The sequence below is a fragment of the Papio anubis genome, chromosome 15 (assembly GCF_008728515.1).
Source record: "Papio anubis isolate 15944 chromosome 15, Panubis1.0, whole genome shotgun sequence".
In the NCBI taxonomy this organism is placed as follows: Eukaryota; Metazoa; Chordata; class Mammalia; order Primates; family Cercopithecidae; genus Papio; species Papio anubis.
Genome location: NC_044990.1, coordinates 3244109 through 3270098, shown reverse-complemented (window position 1 = coordinate 3270098; position 25990 = coordinate 3244109). Strand labels below are relative to the sequence as shown.

General features: G+C 43.0%; 1 protein-coding gene and 1 long non-coding RNA gene across 8 annotated transcripts in view; one reads left to right on the top strand and one right to left on the bottom strand.

Moving 5' to 3' along the window:
* Positions 1-996, bottom strand: part of LOC103879094 — a 122997-nt gene extending 122001 nt beyond the window's left edge. For all 5 annotated transcript variants that reach the window (XR_002518238.2, XR_002518240.2, XR_004178617.1 and 2 more), the window contains exons 1-2: positions 486-996; positions 319-403 (exon numbers count right to left, since the gene is read on the bottom strand). This is a non-coding gene — a long non-coding RNA (uncharacterized LOC103879094). The remainder of the gene's footprint in view (positions 1-318; positions 404-485) is intronic.
* The window catches only part of SACS (sacsin molecular chaperone), a 106157-nt gene that overhangs the window by 57146 nt on the left and 23021 nt on the right, over positions 1-25990 (top strand). For 2 of the 3 annotated variants that reach the window (XM_003913666.5, XM_009191628.4), the window contains exons 3-9: positions 1305-1455; positions 6253-6340; positions 9251-9336; positions 12456-12567; positions 19066-19212; positions 21533-23021; positions 23642-23733. In XM_003913666.5, coding sequence (XP_003913715.3) covers positions 1305-1455; positions 6253-6340; positions 9251-9336; positions 12456-12567; positions 19066-19212; positions 21533-23021; positions 23642-23733 — 2165 coding nt within the window. Of the gene's footprint in view, positions 1-1092; positions 1223-1304; positions 1456-6252; positions 6341-9250; positions 9337-12455; positions 12568-19065; positions 19213-21532; positions 23022-23641; positions 23734-25990 lie in introns of those variants that run through there. The other variant, XM_009191629.3, reaches the window with a different exon arrangement.

Below are 25990 nucleotides of genomic sequence, written 5' to 3'. Positions count from 1 at the left end.
ATTCTCTCTATTTACTACTGATGATGAGTTCTGAATAATAATATTTTTTGCGGGGGAAGGGAGAAGTGGCAATTTAATTATCTATTTTTTGGGGCAACTCTAAAATTTAATTATGTGCTATTCAAGGTATTTAAAATAAGAAGCACACAAGTTTACTTGTTCACGATGTAGCCTTTGAATTGCCTCAATAGATGTCACTTTTTTTTTTTGCAATGTGTATCATCTATACCTATGAGAAATAAGCCAAAGGAACAGCCTGAGGTTCCCCCAAGCCTCTAAGCCCCACACACTTTCAAATCACAAGACAACTTGACTTACCGTGCGGCGATTTCATCAACTCTAAGACTCGTGTTCCTGCTTTCAAGGAGCTTGCGGTTGTGATGGGAAGACATTCAGGCTTCAACTATACAAGATAATATTGCCAAAATAAGTTACAAATATTTTTAACCTGTCATAGGATCTGTTTGTGTGCATTCTGATCTTACTTTGCTGCTGGCTGTCCTTCTTCTAGCAAACTGAGCCACTGATCCTACTTCTGTGCCTCAAAAACCGAGCACAGAACGAAACCGCGGAAGACACTTGTGTTCTGTAACCAGCACGTTCCCTTCTCAGAGGCCGCTATAGATCTTACTGGAGATGCTTCTATGGAATGAAAGTCATTAGAGTTCAAGGAGACATAGGCCCTAGAAATGTCTAGTTCTGCATTTCAATGCACCGTTGAGCTCTAAAAGGCACAACGCACCTGTCCTCTAGATGTACGCTCTGGAGATACCCTTGTGGGGTTTGCCTTCTGGGGTTTGCCTTCTGGCAGAGCTGCCTCTGCAGGCGGGGCGGGGCCTGGCGGGCGAGTGGGGCGGGGCGGCTCCTTTGCTGACTGTCTGGATTGGGCAAGACGGAACTTGACTGGGCGGGGCCTGGCGGTAGGGGCGGGGCGACTCCCCAGCTAACGGTCCCGGCGGGTGGGCGCGTGCCCGCGGGCGGCGCCTGCAGGGCCCCTGGTGGGCCGGGAGCGCGCCGCCCCCGCCCCCGCCCGCTCCTCGGCCGCCGCGGCTTCCTCTAGCGTTTCCCCCTCGGCGCGGGCTGCCGCGTACCCGGCTGCGCCATGCGGATCCCGCCCTCCCGGCCCGCGCGGGGCCTGTGGGCGCGGCGGGGCCGGCCGTGATCGGGCGCCGGCGTCAGGGGCGGGCGCGAGTAGCGCCCGAGGCGCCGCGATGGGGGAGAGGTAACGCGGGCCGAGGCCGCGCGGGCGCTGGGCGGGCGGGTGGCGGCTGCGGCCCGGCTGAGCGTCCCTCTGCTTTCCACAGGTGGGTCCGGGTGACCGTGCTCCCCGGCTGCGTGGGCTGCAGGACCGTGGCGGCGCCGGCGTCCTGGAGCGTGCGCGACGTGAAGGAACGTATCTTCGCCGAGACTGGCTTCCCGGTGTCGGAGCAGCAGCTGTGGCGCGCCGGCCGCGAGGTAGGCGGCGGCCGGGGGCGCTGGGCTGGGCTGGGCTCCGCCGCGCGGAGGAACGGCGGGCGTCGGGGGCCCGGGGTGGGCGGCGCGGGTTTCCGCGGGCGGCGCGAGTGGCTCCGGCAGCGTGGCCGCCTGCGCCTGTCCTGAGTTGTGGCTGTTCATCACTTGCTGTTTCCATCTGCATCCCCCACCCCCGAACCCCACCATTTCGTCTGAATCTTCACTTTCTGAAATTCAGATAATTTTTTTGGTGGGCGTTGGAGTCAGAAGTTTTTTTTAGACATCATCAGTGAAGTGACTTAATCATTACTCATTTATTTCTATTTATGTGGTAAGTTTAAGTAGAATATTGGTAAATATCTTCACCTTTGATATCTTGCAAGTTTTTTCTCCATTTTTGGTACGGCAATTTAGCACTGAAAGAATCTTCAGACATAATATAGAACCTATTATCTTGGGGAGTAAGCATACTACAACTTCTAAAATGCAAGTGATGGGTTGACTTGATAGGTTAGCAAATTTTGGAAAACAAGAATATTTCATATTGTCATGTATTCTTTAAGATTGGTTAAAATTCTGTAGCTTTCTTAAAGGGGGAGTTCAGTTGAAGACGTTTTACTGACAGTTAACTTACTCTTTTAAAACAATTCTTTTATTCTAATAAACATCTTCATGTGATAACATCATTTCCAGCATTTAAAAGAGTCACAAAGAGTTGAACAGATAATACAAGGAATACTTGAGCATATAGGATGACATTTCAAGTGTTGGCTTTCCTTACTACTCGATGCAAATATTATTGGTGAAGTAGTTGGCATCTGTGATTTTTCCTGCTTCAGTGTAATCCTGACCTTCTGTGTACTTGAGTCAGTTTTCTAGTCCTTTGTCCTCCTTGACACACATTTATTATCTGTTTTCATGCTCCTTGGGGGATTGATCAGTCCTGATCAGTTCCGCAAGCTGTTTGTTGGCATGCAGACGTTGACTTGATTGAAGGCTTTATTATTTATTTTTACTTTTTTAAAGAGTTCAGCTTTCTACTGAACATGCTGTAAAAGAGGTTGGGTCAAAAAGTCCAAAGCCATCTCGTCACGAGAGTCCTGAGATTCTTTGCATCCCCTTCCTTCTGCTTAGCTGGAGCAACAGCGAGGGGCATGACAGCCTGTGGATGAAGCACTGGTCGCTGGACCAGGTCCTCCAGCCCCTACATGGCAGAGGAGGCTCCTGATGTTGACATTGGCCAGGGCCTCTGCAAATAAGCCAGGCGAAAAAGGTTCAGCATATCCCCCAAGTGCCCTTCCTTCCTTCCGTCCTTCCGTCCTTCTGTCCTTCCTTTCTTTTTTTTGAGACAGAGTCTCGCTCTGCCGCCAGGCTGGAGTGCAGGGGTGCGATATCCAACCTCCACTTCCTGGGTTCAAGTGATTCTCCTGCCCCAGCCTCCCGAGTAGCTGGGACTACAGGCGCGTGCCACCATGCCCAGCTAATTTTGTATTTTTGGTAGAGATGGGGGGCAGGGGGATGTTCAACGTGTGTTGGCCAGGATGGTCTCCATCTCTTGACCTAGTGATCCACCTGCCTCGGCCTCCCAAAGTGCTGGGATTACAGGCGTGAGCCACGGCGCCCGGTCCCCCGACTAATGAGGACATTCATCTTAACCTCCATAATGGACATCTCATTGTAGTGTAGGATGAGGGCCCAGTGAAGTCTGCAAGCGCTGAGACACAGGCATTTGAGTGCTGGGCTTACGCTGCTGGACCGGGTGCTAGTTGCTGGATGAAGTGATGGCCTCACCCCAGCATAGCCTTAGCTTCTTTGGAAGGAATGGACCTCTTGGTGGCAGTGGGAGAGGCTGATTGAGGACTTTAGGCAGACTTGTGAAAGAGCAGTTTGTCATTCTTATTCCTTTCTCTATGCCTGCCCACATCTCTTAACCTTCCTCTCCTGGGTCTATACCCACTTCTTTGGTTCCTCCTCTGGTTCTACTTGGTCATCTTGTCTCCTAGATGTGGTCACACTGAAAGGCTCCGTTGTGGCTAGCCTTGCCATTTAGAAGTGTTTTTGCAGGTGTCTCTGCAAAGCATGGATATGGGATGGGGAAAGTGACAGGGTGTGTTGACTGGGATTGGGGGTGTGGGTAGACAGGGGTCTAAGTAGGACCCTTTTGTCCTGGTATGAGGTAATGAGGTTCTGGACTGTGGCTGTAACGGTGAAACCGAAGGAAAGGATATACAAGAGACTTTGTAAAAGGCAAAATTGCCACAGTTTGGTACCAAATGGATGTGGAAGTGGGGGATGGGTGTAGAATAAGTTGGTAGGTCTTGCCAAGGACGTTGGCAAGCTTTGAGTCAGACCAAGAAAATAAGGGTTTAATCATCAGAGATAAGCACATACAGAGAGGGGGGAAGTATGGTGACCAGTTTGCTTTTATATGTAGTTCAGCTGTTGGTGAGACATAAAGAAGCATGTAGGAAACTAGGAAATGGAGAGGTGGGTGCCTTAGGTCCTACTTCCTGTCCTGCCTGTGTATATGTAACAGGTGCCAAATTAATTCATGTGTTGGGGCCTGATTTCCTATTTCTGGTATGAATGGGATAAAGCTAATTCTAACCAATTATAAAGTCCCTGCTAGATAGTGATATTCAGTAGGCAGCTGCAAATCTGGAACTGAAACTCGAGAGAGGTCAGGCTGGAGGTAGTCACTGATGCTGGGCGCAGTGCTCCTTCTGTGTTTGGTAACATGTGTTGAGAATATGCTTATCGTGTATTGAGCCGCTGTGTTACAGATACTGTTCTGTGCATGAGGGATTTATCCTGGATAGGTGTGCCGTGCCACTACTGCACAGCTACAACGTTAATGTTTTTTTTTAAATTTCTTTTTTTTCCCTCTTAAGGATTGGACTTTAATGTTTATATTTGATTTTAGCCTAATTTGATTCTTGGTGCTTTTAGGGGTGGAGACTCTACACGAGTTTCTTAGTTACAGAGAGTCTTTGTGCTCTGGCTTTCCCAGATGCTGGGTGTAGTAGTTATGTACTTGGGATATGGGCAAATTCACCATCTCCTTTGGGGTTGGAATGGCAGGGATCCCTTGAAGCTTATCTCGTTTTCTCATGGCATACGCTTTATTTATTTAATTTCCCCCAGCATTTTATTTTCTTAGTTGATGATTCAGGCTTCAGGCCGATAGGGGAGGTATCCCCGGGTAGTCACTGGTTGTGGCTAAGGCAGGTGGGTAGATGTAACACCCAATGGTCAGCAGAGGTCCCAGGCTCGAAGAAGGTGGCTGGGAGAGCCCTCATTTAGATGTGCTGAGGTTGTATCAGGGTGAAGAGTAGAAGCCACCTCAGTTTCCCTGCCAGTCCAGCAGGAAAGCTGTCCACCTCACAGCCTCACTCCTGTGCCAGTTCCGGTTCTTCAGATCAGATGGGCACCTCTTTTCATCGGTAGGAGTGTTGATGTTGCAAGTAGGGATGGGTTGTGACTCTGCCTCTCCTGCAGGCCTGAAACTGGGGAGTGTTCCCCCTGTGAACCTGCGCTCACCCTGGATTGTTCCAGGAAGGCTGTATATAGGTGCATCCAGAGATTATAGGGATATAGGGATCCAGAGATTATTAATTGGACTTGTGGTTTGGAGGAAGAGACATATTTTCCCTGTCCTTTCCAGCTGAAATGACTAGGTAGATGGTGACACTATTAACTGAGATAGGAGATACACGTTGGAAGGAAAGTGAGTGTGAGTTCTCCTTTCGACAGGTTGAGCTTTAGAGCCATGGAGGGCGTCGGTGTGAGAAGGTGGTGGAGAGACGGAAGTACTGAGTTTTGGAATAGTGAGGGACGGCTGCACACCCTGCCAGGGAAGGGTCAGCGAGGAAGGTCATCTTTCCAGTGAGCTTTTGAATCATGTTCCGCAGATTGTTGACCTGTGAGAGGTCACTCTGTAGGAACACTGAGGGAGGGACCCTGATGGGGAGAAGGTTGATCTGGCCTCAGATTATTTATGTTATTTTTCCAAAAAGGCACTCTGTTACCCTGCTCCCGTGGGTTACAGTAACACATGTTGCACCCTGCTTTTATGAGAAACAGAAAAATTGCCAAAAAGAAAGCAAACATCAAGGCATTTTTTAGAAAAGTCAGTTTCAAGGAAGTTATAGACCAAAGCAGCTTGGGGTAGGAAGCCTCATTAGTCCCCTCTTTCCGCATCACAACGTTTTTTTTTTTGGTAGCCGCATCTTTAGCAGTGTTTTCCAAAGTATGTCTAGTACTTTCCCATAGGGTGTTCTTTCATAATAAAGAAAATGCTGCTAAAATTTGGGAAATACTATTTAGTATAGTTGTTTCTAAGACAGTTACCATGCTTATGAATATGTTAAGTTTCCTGAAAACCAACTTATTCCAACTAATTAAAAAACAGAATTTTTTTTTGGTCCTCTAATAAGTGTTGAGGTCTCACGGAGCTTTGTTATGAGCAGTGCACTTTGAAAATGTTGATCAGAAGAATGATTTTGTTTATGTTAATGATCCCAATTCATCATTTAAAATTTAAATTATATTAATGGAGAAATATATGTATTTTTATCTATTTGTAATTAACAAAAAATCTTTTAATCCCTTAAATTTTTAAATAAAGTTTTTGACTAAATCTCTGTTCTCTGGAATATTCACTTCTCCAGACAACTTCCTTCATGATAAGAAGATTTAACAAGCATTACTTAAGTGAAAAAATTTAAGATAATGTTTTGAATTTACAGTTTTAGAGACTATATTGCTTTTCATACATTTTCTTTTGTTTTTTTTTTTCAGTTATCTGACTGGATCAAGATTGGAGATCTGACTTCCAAAAATTGTCATCTTTTTGTAAACCTTCAATCAAAAGGCTTAAAAGGGGGAGGTATAATATTGACTTTACCAGAAGTATGTGCCATGTTGGGTTGCATAAAGATTGAGTTTGTTTGTTTGGTTGGTTTTTGAAACTGAGTCTCGCCCTATTGCCCAGGCTGGATGCAATGGCACAATCTCGGCTCACCACAACCTCTGCCTCCCAGGTTCAAGAGATTCTCGTGCCTCAGCCTCCGTTCAAGTGATTCTCGCGAGCCTCCCAAGTAGCTGGGATAACAGGTGCCTGCCACCACGCCTAGCTAATTTTTGTATTTTTAGTACAGGCAGGGTTTTACCATGTTGGCCAAAGCAGCTGGTCTCCAATTCCTGACCTCAAGTGATCCCCCCCCTTTGGCCTCCCAGAGCATTGGGATTACAGGCGTGAGCCACCGTGCCTGGCCAAGGTTGAGTTTTAACAAAGAAGCAGGGAGTAGAATGGTGGTTGCCAGGGACAAATGGGGAGGCGTTGGCCAAAGGTACAAAGTTTGCTATATGAATAAAGAAGATCTGGAGATCTACTATACAATACAGGGCCCATGAGTAACAATACTGTGTTGTATTCTTAAAAACTTACTAAGTGGGTAGGGTAGATCTGATACTAATTACTCGTACCATAAAAGTTTTAAAAAGCACAACAGAGGAGATGGGAGGAAACTTTTTTTTTTTTTTTTTTTTTTTTTTTTTTGAGACGGAGTCTCGCTCTGTCACCCAGGCTGGAGTGCAGTGGCCGGATCTCTGCTCGCTGCAAGCTCCGCCTCCCGGGTTTACGCCATTCTCCTGGCTCAGCCTCCCGAGTAGCTGGGACTACAGGCGCTCGCCACCTCGCCCGGCTAGTTTTTTGTACTTTTTTTAGTAGAGACGGGGTTTCACCGTGTTAGCCAGGATGGTCTCGATCTCCTGACCTTGTGATCCGCCCGTCTCGGCCTCCCAAAGTGCTAGGATTACAGGCTTGAGCCACCGCGCCCGGCCGGGAGGAAACTTTTGGAGATGATGGATAGATTCATGGCACTGACAATGATAGTTTGATGGTTTCATGGTATATACTTATCTCCAAATGCATCAAGTTGCAAAATAAATATTTACAGCACTTTGTATGTCAGTCGTACTCAATAAAGCTGTTTTAAAGATTATGTTTTAAAAATGAAAGAAATCGTATCCCATTGGGGGGATACAGTGAGGGGACATCAGGGCCAGAGGAAGACAAGCATGGATGGAGCTAGTTGAGTTATAAGAATGCGTGGGGGCCGGGCGCGGTGGCTCAGGCTTGTAATCCCAGCACTTTGGGAGGCCGAGGCAGGCAGATCACGAGGTCAGGAGATCCAGGCCATCCTGGCTAACACGGTGAAACCCCGTCTCTACTAAAAATACAAAGAATTAGCCAGGTGTAGTGGCACGCACTTGTAATCCCAGCTACTCGGGAAGCTGAGGCAGAAGAATCACTTGAACCCGGAAGGCAGAGGTTGCACTGAGCTGAGATCGCGCCACTGCACTCCAGTCCAGGAGACAGTGCGAGACTCCGTCTCAAAAAAAAAAAAAAAAGAATGAGTGGGATAGGCCTTACGGTGGCTCACGCCTGTAATCCCAGCACTTTGGGAGGCCAAGGAGGGTAGATCACAAGGTCGGGAGATCAAGAGTATGCTGGCTAACACGTTAAAATCCTGTCTCTACTAAAAAATACAAAAGATTAGCCGGGCGCGGTGGCGAGCACTTGTAGGTAGTCCCGGCTATTTGGGAGGCTGAGGCAGGAGAATGGCGTCAACCTGGGAGGAGGAGCTTGCAGTGAGCTGAGGTCGCGCAGCTGCACTCCAGCCTGGGCGACAGAGCCGGACTCCGTTTCAAAAAAAAAAAAAAAAAAAAAAAAAAAGGGTGGGATAGAAGTCTGTGGAAGCAGAGTCTTATTTGAACTTGGTCTCAATATGTGATTGTACCAAAATGATGCAAATACATTTATAGTGACAATTTTGCTTTTTTAAGTAGATGCTGCTTTATACTGATAAACGGATTTTGGAAATGCTGTGTATCTGAGGCATTACTTCCCGTTTTCGTATCTTCCTACAGCCTCCAGTCACCTGTCTGAAGGTGACTTGGTCAGTTGGTCTAAGAATATCTAGTTTAGGCAAGGCCTGAAGGTACTTGTAGTGCACAGCCATTGAGACTGTGACTGCTGAATTTCAGAACAATCAGAACACTGGTTGCATTTGAGACTATTAAGAATGTGATAATAGGCACCCCTATCTCTGGCTTATTATTTAATGGCAAAGCAGCCACAAAATAACATCATTTATTTTATTTGCTTTGGAAAATAGCAACACTCCTCCCCACTGCACCGTGCTCCTTGATTTTGAATTAATAGTTATTATAGTTTTGAACATTTTTTGAGACCTTATTTGTAGTTCAGTTAAAAAATCTTGAGGCCGGGCGCGGTGACTCACGCTTGTAATCCCAGCACTTTGGGAGGCCGAGGCGGGCGGATCACAAGGTCAGGAGATCAAGACCATCCTGGCTAACATGGTGAAACCCCATCTCTGCTAAAAATACAAAAAATTTGCTGGGTGTGGTGGTGGGCACCTGTAATCCCAGCTACTCGGGAAGCTGAGGCAGGAGAATGGCCTGAACCCGGGAGGTGGAGCTTGCAGTGAGCCGAGATCACGCCACTGTACTCCAGCCTGGGCGACAGAGCGAGACTCCGTCTCAAAAACAAAAACAAAAACAAAAACAAAAAAAACTTAAGATTTGATAAAATTGAGTCTGCTTTACTTTCTGCTGAATTGCTTCGTCAGGTAGATTGCTGTACCAGGGTGCTGCGGTGAGATATGCAACCGTAACTTGTATAGTTATACTATGTCTCGGATTCAAGTTACATGTTGGTGACAGGTCATGGGATTTTTTTTCTAACTCACTTAAAATGTGTTCTGTATTTTAGGTCGATTTGGTCAGACGACTCCACCACTTGTTGATTTTCTCAAGGACATTTTGAGAAGATATCCAGAAGGAGGACAGATTCTTAAGGTGGGGCACATGTCGTGTTCATGTGTTATTTACTTTGATAAAAAGGAGATGAAGTAAATTTACTTGGAAGTCCTGTTAGCATTTAAATTTTTAAAATGTCTCGATTCAAATGGCTGTATTATATTTCTGTGGCTGCAGTGTATAGCAGTGTGTATAGCAGTGTATAGCTCCATTTGAGAATGGAGTTGATATAAATATGTGAGGTTTTCTGGGGCAAAGAAATGCACTAAGCTACTGGGTGCTGTAATCAGCAGTGTCACTCCAGGAATGTTCTGTGTAGATCATTGTGCAGGGCATTACACGTCAACCAACCAACCAACCAGCCAACCAGCCAGCCAACCAGCCAGCCAGCCAAATACATTCTGCAATTAGAGGCTTGAATGCATGCCTATCGGACTCCTGATTTTAGAGGTTTGCTTTTTTGGGAGGGTTTATTTAATAGGATAATTATTTTATTTACTTATTTCTTTTTGTAATGTTTTTTAGTTTGATTATACTCTTTAAAAAACAGGCTGGGTGCAGTGGCTCATGCCTGTAATCCCAGCACTTTAGGAGGCAGGTGGATCACCTGAGGTCAGGAGTTCGAGACCAGCCTGGCCAACTTGGCGAAACCCTGTCTCTATTAAAGTACAAAAATTCGCCAGGCATGGTGGCGGCTGCCTGTAATCCTAGCTACTCAGGAGGCTGAGGCAGGAGGATCGCTTGAACACGGAGGCAGAGGTTGCAACGAGCCAAGACTGTACCATTGCACTCCAGCCTGGGTGACAAGAGCCAGACTCCGTCTCAAAAAACAAACAGACAATAAAACAACAGAAAAAGAAAAACCAGTAATCATCAAAGAAAGCAATAATGGGAGATACTGCAAAAATTAGATTTTGTGTTTAATAAGAAACTTCCTCAGTTGTCAAAGTAGATCAGTTGTTACACATTTTCCTTCTCATTAGCTTGCTTAGTGTTTATTACCTTCAGTATCTTGGCCCTGGTTATATTTTCTAGTTTAGGTGGTAAACTGTTAGGGAATCAGGACTGGGTCTCTTTAACTTAAGAGAGTCATGCTCAGGTAGCCACTCACTGAGGACTGTTGTGTCTTCAGTGATCGTGGTAAGACTGGGCTGTTGGATTAGTCCATCTTTCAGCATAGGCACCAGTGGGTCACAGAAAGTGAATTCAAAAACAGTTTTTATATTGACTTATTAGGAAAGTGAGGGTGGAATGAGTATTGCTGTGAGGTGGTTTTGGGGTAGAAAGAAGTGAATAGAATAAATTTAAAATAAAGGTGTAGTGGTAACAGGAGTAGGCTGTCATCTGTTCAGAAGTAAGCGAGTGTGATCCTTGCTGAGAAATGAGAAAGGTCTATGGCAAACAGCTGAGGGCTACACCTTCCACTTTGCTTCTTATAGATATATTTGTATTGTAGCCAGTTCAATGTAATCTTTGTTCCTTGGATGTTGTAGTAGAATTAGACTGTTTTCGATTTAATAGGAGTCTTAGAAAACACCAAGACCTACGCTACCACCTTCTATGGTGTTTGTGTTTGGTGAAACAGGTCCAGAGATCTTAGTGACTTGCCCAACAGCAAATACAAAATGTGTTGTTGGTGTATCTCAGAGTTAGTTTACAAGTAATCTGTCAGGATTACGATTTAGGGGAAAAGCTTCCCATCCTATTTTTTGTTCAATTTGAGAATGAGTGGAACCTGGGACTTGGATTTTATCTTTAGTTTTCTACCTCTCTGCTCCCTAAAGTACACATAAATAACAAATAGATACCTGAATGAAAACAAGGTCGAACATCTAAAGTGCTATCATTTTGTAAGTTAACATTGTGTTTCACTACCTATTTAATTCTTATTTTCATCCTTCATGTTATCATAATATCCTAATGTAAATAAGATTGCTAATTTTTAGGGATTCTCTGGGATTGAATGAGGCCTAAAAAATTAAAATCCCATGAGAAATAGTGAGTTATACAACAAGGAGGAATCAGTAACTGATAATGAGGCTGTCGGAGGCATGGCTTAGCTGTTCATGTTTGGGATGGAACAGCTGGTGGGTACCACACTCCAGCCCTTTGGAATGCATTAGGTGAACTGAACACAATCTCAAAACAGACTTTTCACTTCTGCTCCCTCACTCTCCTTGTACTTACTTTGTTTCATGTGGACATCGTATCACCTCTCTACTCTGATGTAGGCATCACTGTTGACATTGCTGTAGTATCAGTTAAAGCTCTCTTCAGTTTTTGCCCATCTGTACTTCCAATTTAGTGATCCCAAGGCTCTGGGGAAGTAAAAAAGCTCCTTTGATGATCATGGGGTTGGCTCTAGGAGCTGATTGTCGTTTCAGATTCTGGAGCTCCCTTCAAACTGACCAGAGCCCAGCGTGATTTTGGTAGGTGTGCAGAAGTGATTGGTGTTGTTAGGATTGGAAATTTTGTTGAGGCAAGTCTTGCAGTTTGCCCTTTCCTTTTTACATTACAGGGAACTGGTCACCCTTCCACTCACCCACCATTCACCAAACAAATGATAGTGCTTTCTTCTTCATGAAAGGAATGAGTCAGTCGTGACCATCCGGAAGCTTTCAGCTTAGTGCAGGACAAAGACATGTTCATATCTCAGGCTCTCAAGAAAGCAGCCAGTTGAAGGGTACATATAGATTGCTACTATTTGGTTTTATTGTTTTTCTATGAAAAGGTAAGTTTGGTAAGCAAATGATAAAAGATCTATTTTTGGCAGCCACTCAAGCTTAAGTTACCTGCCACACAGGACAATATGTACAGCTTTTGGAAATAGAATAATTTCCTTTGAACAAAAGCTTTGGGTAGATTGTAAATATGAGACAGTTATAAATAGGGCCCAGGATTAATTTGCTAAGTGATAGCAAATTAAAAGGCAAAATTTAAGTTCAAATAATTGGAGAAGGACTTTTCAACCATACTGTCATATGTATGTAACAATTACTTTCAGTAGTAGCCTCACTAGATCTTAAAGGTAATGTTGCAAATAGTGGATTTCCTTTATTTAGGTATATTAACTTTTTAAATATTGTAGATAAATACAAAGATGGACAGTAGATTTACTCTGTTATTAATTACTATTTTTTGGTATATTTTTTGGTTAGGAATTAATTCAGAATGCAGAAGATGCTGGGGCAACAGAAGTTAAATTTCTATATGATGAAACTCAGTACGGAACAGAGTCTCTTTGGTCAAAAGATATGGCACCATATCAGGGTAAGAATCAATAATTAGGAATAAGTTTTATTGTATGCACTAACAGGCAGTTTTTAATGATTAATAGTGCTTTGTTTAATGAACAGTCTAATTATCATTTGTACTTTTTGGCATGTTTATGTCCACTTCTTCAGATGTTTTTCTCTGCTTTGGGTGGGAAGGTGTCTCCACCAGTTGGTATTTTTAGAGAACAAAGAATAAAATCTGAAAACTCAAAACAAAATGACAAGCATTGTAATGACCAAAGCTTCTTATTCTAGTCAAACAACTTGTATTTTATATTATCAGTAGGATAAAGGGACACCATTTATGTATAGTAACACTTTCCTGCATTTGGGAAGATGATGTGAAAGGCCATGCTTTTGTGTATTTTCGGCTTTAGGAGTACCTTTGACATTGTTTGGAAGTTGGGTGGGAAGAAAGATTGAAGGAGAGGTGAGAACAAGGAAAATGAAAGGAAACATGATAAGAAAGCCATAAACTAATAGATTATTGATCCAATAAGAGAACCCTAACCAGTAGACTCCTAATATCTCACTTCTACTCTGGGGAGCTTTGTGTCAAAAAGAATGTTCATAAATTGTAGTGCACCTCTGGTTGGGCGTGGTGGCTCCCGCCCGTAATCCTAACACTTTCGGAGGCCAAGGTGGGTGGATCACCTGAGGTCAGGAGTTCAAGACCAGCCTGGCCAACATGGTGAAACCCTGTCTCCACTAAAAATACAAAAATTAGCTGGGCGTGGTGGCGGACGCCAGTAATCCCAGCCACTCAGGAGGCTGAGGCCGGGCTGGAGAATCACTCGAACTCGGGAGGCGGAGGTTGTAGTGAGACGAGATCACGTCACTTCAATTAAGTATACCTCTGAAGTCATTGTGAATGACTGTATGTGACAGAAAGTTACTGAGAAAAAGTGGGATCACTTCAGACTTTCTGAGACAGATTTTTAAAGAGATTTAAGTCATGTATTTTTAAAAAGATGTTTTATGATTTAGGAGGCCAGTTAACATTATTAGTTAAAAATCTAGCATTTGTTATGTCTCATGTAGTCATTCTTAGCTTACATTTGTCATTTGGAAGTTGTACTTTCTATACTCTATAAAAAGAGGTGCGTGGGATACAGCATCAGGTGTGCGTTCTAGGCCTGGCTGCTGCTACCTTAGTGACTTGGGCCAGTCATCGTAGCGGTCAGATCATTTTTATAGTAAGAGGATTAGCCTGCAAGGTATCTTGTCTCTAGGAGCCTGTGACTTAATGTAACATTGGATTCAAGGGACTTCAGGTTAAGTCCTAATCCTATACAGTGCTACCCCTCCAGGCACTGGTGCACTTGGTGGCAGCTGTGACCCTTATACTGACGTACTGCTTGCCTGCAAGTGGTATGAGAAAATCCTTCTCCCACATATTTGGAGGATTATGTGAGATCATATATGTGATAATGTTTTATGCCTGGTGTCATACTGATGATTGATGATGGTATGTACTGTGGAACTGCAAAGGTAAGAGTGTGAGGAGATCCTATGATTTTTTTGCTTCTAACCTTGACTTCACGTTGTTTTAAAAAACATTTGAAACTAGATTATTTGGCTGAGTTTATGCATAAGTATATTTAGAGACAGGCTCTCTAAAAGTGGCCAATTTAGAATAAATGTGGGCTGGGCACGGTGGCTCACACCTGTAATCCTAGCACTTTGGGAGGCCAAGGTGGGCAGATCATCTGAGGTCAGGAATTCGAGACCAACCTGGCCAATATGGTGAAACCCCATCTCTACTGAAAATACAAAAATTAGCCAGGCATGGTGGCGGGCACCTGTAATCACAGCTACTTGGGAGACTGAGATGGGAGAATCGCTTGAACCCAGGAGGCAGAGGTTGCAGTGAGCCGAGACCCTGCTATTGCAGTCCAGCCTGGGCAACAAGAGCGAAACTCTGTCTCAAAAATAAATAAGTAAGTAAGTAAAAAATAAAATAATTGTAGGCCAGGTGCAGTGGCTCATGCCTGTAATCCCAGCACTTTGGGAGGCTGAGGTGGGCAGATCACCTGAGGTCAGGAATTCGAGACCAGCCTGGCCAACATGGTGAAACCCCATGTCTAATAAAAATACAAAAATTAGCGAGGCATGGTGGTGAGCACCTGTCATCCCAGCTACGTGGGAGGCTGAGGCAGGAGAACCCTTGAACCCGGGAGGCGGAGGTTGCGGTGAGCCAGGACTGTGACATTGCAGTCCAGCCTGGGCGACAAGGGCGAAACTCTGTCTCAGAAATAAATACATAAATAAGTAAAACATAAAATAAATGTGGGCTGGGTGCAGTGGCTCAGGCCTGTAATCCCAGCACTTTGGGAGGCCGAGGCAGGTGGATCACCTGAGGTTAGGAGTTCGAAACCAGCCTGGCCAACATGGTGAAACCCTGTTTCTTCTAAAAATACAAAAATTAGCCGTGGTGATGCATATCTGTAATCCCAGCTCCTTGGGAGGCTGAGGCAGGAGAATCACTTGAACCCGGGAGGCGGAGCTTGCAGTGAGCCGAGATCTCGCCACTGTACTCCAGCCTGGGCGACAGAGCGAGACTCCATCTCAAAAACAAACAAACAAACAACAGAAAAGGATGTATTATATAAAAGCAGGTGGCAGTGATCTCTGATCTCTTTATTTAACAAACATTTATTGAGAGCCCTCCAGGCTCTTGGGTATTTGAGAATATCTTTCTCTTGCAGTCAGATGTGAGCAGTCATCTTGTATCATGGCTTTTCCCCTTTACTGGTCCTTTGTTTCACAGCCAAAAGCTCTTAAGGTTGACTTATTTTTGTTCGTTTTTATATAATGAGATAATAAAAGGCTCGGATTGTGAAATCACATACATAAGAATGAGAGCTCTCAGCCAGTGTAGCACACTTTACTATGGATTTCAGGGATACAGCTGATTAGAAGACACAGGTGAAGAAAGCATGGAGAGTCCCTTTGTGCTGCACTAGGACACACCTTGGCCTGGATCTCACAGAGCTGGTTTCTGAGTGATGCACACAGACCAGCACTTACCCAAAGGGAGCTATTTTAGTCATAAAACATGTACATGATTTTCTCTGATAATCAGTATAACTTGTGACATTTTCAAGGGGATTGTGCCTCTTAAATATATAAATTCTAAGCTTATTTCCAATAAGCAACCTCTGTGAAGTGTCCAGTAGCTCAGGACTCTTCTTAGTAAACACTGTGTATGTGCTTCTGGAGTGAAGTGGCGTGATCTTGGCGCTCTGTAGCCTCTGCCTCCTGGGTTCAAGGGATTCTCCTGCCTTAGCCTCCTGAGTAGCTCGGATTATAGACTCCCGCCACCACGCCCGGCTAATTTTTTTATTTTTAGCAGAGGCGGGGTTTCACCATGTTGGCCAGGCTGGTCTCGAATTCCTGACCTCAGGTGATCTGCCCACCTCGGCCTCCCAAAGTGCTGGGATTACGGGTGTGAGCCACCGTGCCCAGCCAGGGTGTTTGTTCCTTTCTTGTCTTACTTTTAGAACCAAGAACACATTATTTTGATCAGAGTAGATACAGGCTATTTTGAAATTGATCTTGGTAATAGAAGCAGAGAGTGAACCGATGAGACTGAGTTGATCATAGCAAAGGCAAAATACTGCTTCTCTCCTCATTCCAGGATGAATATAATCAGAATTATACCTTGATTAAAAACATTAAATGATAACTAGATTCTTCCTGTCCCCGACTTCTCGTTCTCTTGACTGAGGAGAGCTGTCTGTGTGCACTTCCTGGTTCTGCCACTGAGCAGCCAGGGTGTAAGGAAAGCTCCAGGTCCCAGAGCCCGGGACAGTTGCACTCACAGGGGTAATTTTCACCATGTTTCCTCTTCCCAGGAGTTGCACTGATGGTGTAGGATGAGACACAGCAGTTCTGACAGTCAGAAAACCTTGGAGAGTGGGGACTCATGCCTGTAATCCCAGCACTTTGGGAGGCTGAGGCAGGTGGATCACCTGAGGTCAGGGGTTCAAGACCAGCCTGACCAATATGGTGAAACCCCATCTGTACTAAAAATACAAAAATTAGCCAGGTGTGGTGGCGTGCGACTGTGGTCCCAGCTACTTCGGAGGCTGAGACAGGAGAATTGCTTGAACCCGGGAGGTGGAGGTTGTAGTAAGCTGAGATAGCATCACCGCACCCCAGCCTGGGCAACAAAAGTGAAACACTGTCTCAAAAAAAAAAAATATTTTGGAGAGTGGGGATCTGAGGGGAATTTTTTTTCATGTAAAACAGTCATTTGCATTTTTTAAGACAAGGGCTATGGTTTTGGAATTTAACAAATGGCTTCCTATAAGCAGGCAGTAAGGGGTCAGCGGTCAGCTGTCCACTTTTCCAGTTGACAGTGGGAAGGAAGGTGGGTGTTCCTTCAGGCAAGGTGGACTGTGTTCCTGGTAATGTCATGTGGGTGTGTCCCCTGCTGAAATTTTTAATTTCCTTCCACGGACCTTGTAGTTAGTCTAGTTCTTTCTAGATTCTGGCAAGAGTTTCATGCTTGAGCCTGGTGTTCGGTGTTGTGACTTTTTGTGGTCCTTTTTTTTTTTTGTCTTTGTAGATACTTTTAATGGACATTTGGAACCAGACACTGTTTGCTAGAAGCCATTTTAAGTTAGCTGTTGGGTAGGAACAAGATATTTTATTACTATTCCTGTAATACTTAATATGTAAAAGTATATACTACACAAAGACTGACAGTATCATATACTCATACTGATTATAGTAACAGTAGTGATAGCTGATGTTTTTAGGGGTCTGCTCTGCTGGTTCTGTGCTGAGCCCCGTATTTGTGCCGTCTCATTGGGTCCCCAGCACGTTGGCGGCGGACAGCCCTTCTTATCCGTATTGTGCAGATGAGGAAATGGAGCCTTGATGGCTTTAGTTTCTGGAAGTGCTGTGGCTGTAACTGGAGAGCTGGGCCTGACATCCTGACTGCAGAGTCCCCACTCCACTGTGTGATTGCCCTTTCCAGAAAGCCTTTGCAGCCTCGACTGTCTGCATATTCCAACTGTAACTGTTTTAAAAATAGTAGTCATGCCATTTTTGTAAAACAAACTGGGTCACATCCCCATGTCTGTCCTTGAATTGATGGGAGCATGAGGAGAGGCTTCTAGGGGTGCTGGGAGTGCCCTATATACCTCATGTGGTTGGAGATGACACAGGTTCATCTGCTTTGTAGGAATTCATCAAGCTGCAGCCTCAAGACCATCATATTTTGTTGTGTATATATTATACTTCAGTACCTTTTTGAATGAAAAATATTAATCATCTTTAAAGTATGATGAGTGAACATAGTTGAATATATTCAAAGAATGTTAGACATTCTGAAGGTAGGTCTCACAAAATGGATTTCCAAAAATATTTTGTGCAGAAATATTTTATAAATATTACTTTTTGAAGGAACTATTTTGGAGATAGGTGGTATTTTACATAGGTGGTATAATTGCAGTATTATTTAAACATTTGTCACATTAATGGGTTTTAAAATCAAACAGATAATGCCTCGTATAGAACAATCTAGAGGCTGATGAAAAAAAGAACTTCAAACACTTACAAGGTGATTATTAATCTTACTAAAGGATTATTTTTCACCTTATGAAATAAGATTTCAATTGTGCATATTTAAGGCATACAGCATGTTATAAGATATGTGTGTGTGTGTATAGTAAAATGGTTGTGTATATATTGAAACAAATTAACATATCATCTCACATAGTTTCTTTAGATAGCAAATCTCCATAATAAATTTCTTTCTTTCTTTCTTTTTTTTTTTTAAATTGAGACAGAGTCTTGCTCTGTTGCCCAGGCTAGAGTGCAGTGGTGCAGTGTCGGCTCACTAAAGCCTCCGCCTCTTGGGTTCAAGCAATTCTCCTGTCTCAGCCTCCCAAGTAGCTGGGATTACAGGCACGCACCACCATGCCCAGCTAATTTTTTGTATTTTTTAGTAGAGATGGGGTTTTGCCATGTTGGCCAGGCTGGTCTCGAACTCCTGGCCTCAGGTGATCTACACGCCTTGGCCTCCCAAAGTGCTAAGATGCTGGGATTACAAGCATGAGCCACTGTGCCCATATTTTCATATGTTTTATGAAATATATGAAATATTTTGTATTTATTTGGTAAATATTTTCCATTGATCAAAAAAAGATTTAAATATACTATTTAGAACAAATTTCACATAGAGTAGTAACAGATTGATTTTCTTGTTTGCCTTATGTTTTTGGGTATCTGAGTAACCTTTAATTTTTCCTTTATGGATTTTTGGCCAACAATGCTATGTTTCTTCTGCTGCTAGTTTTTACTTCAGTGTGTGTCTTTATTTTCATTGTAAAAACAGTTAAATTATAGTATGGAATTCACTCTATTCACTTCTCTCTATTTTCCCTTCAAATAAGAGATTTTGTGTAGAGGATTTCTTGAGATAGAACAGAACACCCTGGCATCTTTTTCTGAATACCTGCCTGCGCATTTTCACACCTAGGGCCCGCTCTCTATGTGTACAACAACGCGGTTTTCACCCCAGAGGACTGGCACGGCATTCAAGAAATAGCAAGAAGTAGGAAAAAGGATGATCCTCTGAAGGTTGGAAGATTTGGAATTGGGTTTAATTCTGTCTATCATATAACAGGTAGAGTATTAGGCTTTTCAGTCTTGGTATTAGAAAATATTTTATCTTACATTCTGTAATGTATTTGTTTAACTTCAGAGGTGATGCTGTTTAAAAGCCATCTTACCCAAATTCTTCTGTCAGTAGCCGGAGGTATGTCAATGAAATAATCAGTGCATATTGAATTTTCTGAAATTACCACAGTAACAATACCAAAGTTTTACGTCATCATGTGATGCCAAAAGGTAACATCATCATGATCCAGTGGAATCAGTGTATTAAACCATTTGATGTGAAATTTGAAATACAGCTTTTGAACGCAAAATTTTTATTATGAAAAATTTCAAAACTGCAACTCTTCAAGAGTCAAACTGAGTATCACAGATCTTCTTGTACATGTTCTAAATATCAGAAGGTTAAACAGGAAGGTATATCTAATGGTACTGAATAACTGAGAAAGTGAAAATCTTTGAGGTGGTTTTATTATCTCTTATTTTCCTCTCTCATTCTCCTCTTTTTAGACTTACAAGCATTCTAAAGATTACTTTGAAATCATATTTTTAATCTAGAAAGAATATGAGGTTTCTGGTTCCTAGTTACAATAGGAAATACTTAACTCTTAGTGTAGACATCTCTAGGAGTATATGGCTCTTGTAGAATCAAAGCTCTTAGTACTTACTATAGTTTTGTGATAAAAAATTGTGTAATGGAATTGGTCCTTTTAGTTTCAAACTGTGTCTTGCAGGGGAAGGAAAGATTGCACAGGCAGGGCCATCACTGTAGCCAAGATGACCGTATTCTTTATTATTCATACTGGGACACCTGTGAGAGTGAAGGAGGGTGGTACTCTTCTCAGACAACTGGCCTGAATTGGGACTGCCCTGGGCACGTGGGAAGTAGGGTCATCACAACTGTAGCCAAATTTTAGTAAGCCTATTGCATTTACATTCATACGTATATATTCGATTAAATACTATTGACTAAATTACAAATCATATAATAAAAATTTATATATTAAAATATGACTATTATCTATGAATATTAATACTCATGTGTCCACCTCTTTGCAAGTTATCCGTCGAGTCAGTGCCATGTAGTGGTTTGTAAATGTTGTGGGACACAGATGTGAGTAGCAGAAGCCTGGAGGCTTAAGCAGGAATGAACTGTGGCGTGAGGGCCCAGCTCATTGCCCAGCACCTGCATCTCAGTGTGGTTTTGATTGCTCATTGAGAATAAGCACATTTCTGTGGAACATTAACTGGAGGACTGTTCTCTAATCCGAGGATCTGAGAATATCATAGGTCATAGGTCATGCTTTTATCTTGTCAGGAGCCACTGGCCTGATTTCATTCGTGGGGGTGCGACTCTGTGCCTTGGGAGCAGGGGTGAGCCTTCCCTAGACCCCACTATCGATGGATTTAGCCACGTGGTTGGTGGACATAACATTTGCTAACTTAAAATACCCACAAGCTTAAGAGTTGGTGATTGTGACAGCTGAAGCTGTGCTTGACAACCATAGATGTTAAAGATTGACTTCACTGGAGTTGCATCTTGCAGGAAGCCGAGGTGCTAAGTAAGCATGTGAGGCAAACATGCATCACATCACCCTTGGGAGATCCTCATCAAAGCACGCTGGGGAGGAGTTTCTCTCACCACAGTGGGTCTCACACATCTGGTTTTTCTGCCAGTTTTTGAATACTACTCTGTCTTTGGTTGAGGAACAGGTGAAACAGTTGGTATCAATTTAGAGCCATGTTATACAAAAGATGGGTATCTTTTTACTGTAATTAGGCTCCATGTGGTGAGATGCTCCCAGCATGAGAAGTGCTTCCGCTCCAGAGGCAGAGAGGTGAAGACACTTGCGGGAATGTACCTTGTGAGCTTCAGAGCAGGTGCTCACTGAGCAACACAGTGGGCAGAGCCACCCGTGTTGTACTGCTCTCTCTCCCTTCTCACAGAGTCTGTGCGGAATCTGTAAAGTTGAGCGTAGGATGCAGCCCTGTTCTGCTGAATTGGCCTCACATGGTGGTGGGAGCTAAGTGTAGATATCCAAATACTCTGCCCATCTTTTGTGTAGTGAGTTTTTGAAGATGTCTCTGAGGTTTTCACAATAATCATTTGAAGTTTCTATGCCTGGCATTTGTTACTGGATTGAATCGAAAGAGAAATCATTTTTCATATTTAGAGAATTACATTTCTGAAGGTAAATTGTTCGTGTTTAGATAAATCTGTTTTAGCCTTTTAATGACTCATGCTTTTTCATATAAGTATTTATTGTAATTGTAATCATAATTGTCCCTAAAATTTCAGAGTTGATCATGACTTAAATTTTTCTTTACAGATGTTCCTTGTATCTTTAGTGGTGACCAGATCGGGATGCTAGATCCTCATCAAACACTTTTTGGCCCACATGAATCAGGCCAATGTTGGAATCTCAAAGATGACAGCAAAGAAATTAGTGAACTTTCAGACCAATTTGCACCATTTATTGGCATTTTTGGAAGCACCAAGGAAACGTTTATAAACGGCAATTTTCCAGGAACATTTTTCCGTTTCCCTCTTCGCCTACAACCCTCACAGCTTAGTAGTAACCTCTACAATAAGCAGAAGGTTCTTGAGTTGTTTGAGTCTTTCAGGGCAGATGCAGACACAGTGCTGCTCTTTCTGAAAAGTGTGCAGGATGTTTCCTTATATGTCCGAGAGGCTGACGGAACAGAGAAACTGGTGTTTAGAGTGACTTCGAGTGAGAGTGAGGCACTGAAACAGGAGCGGCTGAATTCTGTAAAGACTCTGGGAACTGCTATAAGTAACTATTGTAAAAAGACTCCAAGCAATAACATCACCTGTGTAACATATCATGTAAATATTGTTTTAGAAGAGGAGAGTACTAAGGATGCACAGAAAACATCTTGGTTGGTGTGTAACAGTGTGGGTGGGCGAGGGATCAGTAGTAAGCTTGACTCTTTAGCTGATGAACTGAAATTTGTCCCAGTCATTGGAATAGCCATGCCTTTATCAAGCAGAGAGGATGAAGCACAAGGAGCAACGTCTGATTTCTCAGGAAAAGCATTTTGTTTTCTTCCTTTACCGCCTGGTGAGGAAAGCAGCACAGGACTCCCAGTTCACATCAGTGGGTTCTTTGGCCTCACTGATAACCGCAGGAGCATAAAATGGAGAGAGCTGGACCAGTGGAGAGACCCGGCAGCCTTATGGAATGAGTTTCTGGTCATGAATGTTGTCCCCAAAGCTTATGCTACTCTGATCTTAGATTCAATAAAACGTCTGGAGACGGAAAAGAGCTCTGATTTCCCCTTGTCAGTTGATGTTATCTATAAGCTTTGGCCCGAGGCGAGCAAAGTCAAGGTGCACTGGCAGCCGGTGTTAGAGCCTCTATTCAGCGAGCTGCTGCAGAATGCAGTGATTTATTCAATTAGCTGTGACTGGGTCAGGTTGGAGCAGGTGTACTTCTCAGAACTTGATGAAAATTTAGAATACACAAAAACTGTGCTCAACTACCTCCAGAGCTCAGGGAAGCAGATTGCCAAGGTGCCAGGGAATGTGGATGCTGCTGTTCAGCTCACGGCTGCCTCTGGCACAACACCTGTGAGGACGGTGACGCCCGCGTGGGTGCGGCAGGTGCTGCGGAAGTGTGCACACCTGGGCAGTGCTGAAGAAAAGCTTCACCTTCTAGAATTTGTGCTTTCTGACCAAGCCTACAGTGAGCTGCTTGGGCTAGAGTTGCTCCCTTTACAAAATGGCAATTTTGTCCCCTTCTCCTCATCTGTATCAGACCAAGATGTCATTTATATTACCTCAGCAGAATATCCAAGGTAGGGGTTTCCCTTCTAATGTTCCTGCTCACTCTTAGGGTTCCCCTGCTCCTGCTCAGTTGTGAAATTCAATGGTTTTCTATGTTGTTTTATAGTTAGGAAGACTTTTGCAGCAATACATTGTTAAAATACCAACGGATACCTTTTATATTCTAAAGTAAAAAAGTATTCAAATGTTTATCAGTTAAAAAGTTATCTAAGCAGTTGTTTTTCTTGGAAATTTCAATAACAGTACACTGAAAACAATGTTTATAAGGTGCAAATAATGACAAGGCCAGATTAGTCACTAATGAATTATTTTGATGACATTTAAATTAATGAAAAATAGTATATTAATTCTTTATAAACGAGGGTATGTACTGACATTTCAGGAAATAAAATTAATTTTACTGTAAGATATTAAGAATATTTCTGAATTTGAGTAAGGTACGTGATGCCCTCACATTTTAAAGCAAAGTCTAGATAATATTTGATCAAAAATATTGTAATTTGATTTTACATGTGCATTATAATTTATGTAAAATAAAATAGCTTAACTGACTTGAAAATATGTGATTGATTTTTTAAAATCTTGGAATCGTCAGAAGATTCTGATAATTGCTGTTCCTTTCCCTTTTCAGGTCCCTTTTCCCAAGTCTTGAAGGAAGATTTATTTTGGATAACTTGAAACCTCACCTTCTAGCTGCTTTAAAGGAAGCTGCCCAAACCCGAGGTATTATAGTTTAGTATTCTTTTAAATAAACTTCTTTATAAAAATAGAAGTTTTAAAAAAGTTCTCGGTTATTCATTTTAGACTTATAAATCAACAATTTCTTACGGTTCAACCTCATATACTTTTTGTGTTTTAAGATGTTTCAGTTACCAGAATGGCATCTAAGAGATGCCATCTAAAAGAATCTAAAGGTGATAAGTGTATTTAAAAATCTGTCCTGTCATGGTGTGATGGTGTAGTCAACGTCTTATACCTGCATGGTGCTTTACGGTTTTTCCGGTGCTTTCCCATTTCTTTTTTCATTTGAGCCTCCCTCATAACTTGTAGCTCATTTGGTAATGACAGTGATTATTAAATTTCACAGACGAGGAGAGAAAGGTTAAGATCAAGGCCGCCAGCCACGTGCAGGGAGGTCAGGTCTTCCACTTGCCCTGTCGTTGCTCTGTTTCTGACACCACTGCCCCTCCGTGGTTTTATGTAGTTACGATGCTGGGTTTGCATTAGGCTTGATCAGCTCCTGGGAAGTGTGGACGAATCCAGTTAACTCTGTGAAGGGGCAGGAAAGGGGTGTTGTGGGGGTCTTAAAGTGATGGGTGTCTGATAGGTGTCCTGTCTTTTAGGGAAAGACAGTAATTTGGGGAAAACAGTCAACATGGTTCTAATTTTAATACTATCTTTCAACTTCTGCAAGCATCCTTTTCCTTGTGAAACTGTTACCTGAGCTTTTCCTAAGTGAGATGTTGTCCTGAGAAGTTCTGGATTTGTCCTGCTGTTCACATTGTCAAGCATACTCTCTGATGTGTCTTTTGTGGAATGTACTTTTTTCTTGTCCAAGATAATGACTTAGGGAAAGTTGCTAATCATTGTACACCTTTATTCATTAAAATATAAGTGAGATGAGTTGGAATGGGAGAGGCAAGTTAGGTCGGAGTTAAAGTGAGACTAAAAGAAAATGAGCATGTAAATGTTGTTTCCCATCAGGGACCTGTATCTATGAGTTGGTAGCTGTCAGACTGACTTTTCAAACATCTAAATTACTCATTTAATTGTAATTGTCATCTTCAAAACAGCCTTTCTGGAAGTCTAAGCCCGGATTCCTATAACCCTGCCAATCTTTGCTCTAATGTTTTGGAGCTCCTTTTTTTTTTTTTTTTTTTTTTTTTTGAGACAGAGTCTTGCTCTGTCACCCAGGCTGGACGATCTTGGCTCGCTGCAAGCTCCGCCTCCTGGGTTCACACCATTCTCCTGTCTCAGCCTCCCGAGTAGCTGGGACTACAGGCGCCCGCCACCACACCCGGCTAGTTTTTTGTATTTTTAGTACACGCTCGGCTAATTTTTTGTATTTTTAGTAGAGATGGGGTTTCACCATGTTAGCCAGGATGGTCTCAATCTTTTGACCTTGTGATCCACCCACCTCTGCCTCCCAAAGTGCTGGGATTACAGACGTGAGCCACCGCGCCTGGCCCTTTTTTTTCTTTTTTATTAATGATGTGTTATATTTTTGTTAAAAGTTTGTGTTGAAATATAAGATACACGTAGAACAGTGCACATTTCATAAATGTAGGCTTAGTGAAATTTTACCACCTGAGCATACCCGTGTAAACCTAGATCAGAACACAGACGATTACCAGAAGATTACACAGATTACCAGCCCCCAAAACCCCTCTTGCCTTTTTCAATCTGACCACTCCAGGGTAGCCGCGACACTGGCTTTAACAGCATAGATTCACTTTGCTATTAATCATGCTTTGTATAGAAGGAGCCATGTGGCAGATATTCTGTGTCTGGCTTTTATTTGCCGTGATGCTGGTGAGATTCATCCAGATTGTTGCTTGGAACTGTTAACAATTCTTTCTCATTGTTATGGTATTTTACTGTGTGGTCTATTACTTTATTTTAAAGAAAATATTTTTGTTGGTGGCAGATCCTTTCTGAGGTGGATGTGGATTTGGAAATGGCCAAAAGTTAATTCAGGGCCACATCAGGCGAGAAGGGTGGAAGGTCAGCAGAGCATTCTGCTTTCACTCAGCATTTTCCAAATATCTTGTGGCACAGAGTGTGGCTACCATTTGCTTCTCTAGCCCTGGGTGAATGGGGCAAACCTGTTGTATTTTTAGGGATGAGATAAATGTATAAATTAATGTAGAAAACTTGACATCTTTCGAAGTTGCATTTTTCCACTTTTATTTTCTTCTTTTTCTCTATTATGGATTCAAGTTTGTTATTTTGGTGTCATAATGAAGCACTATGTTTTGTT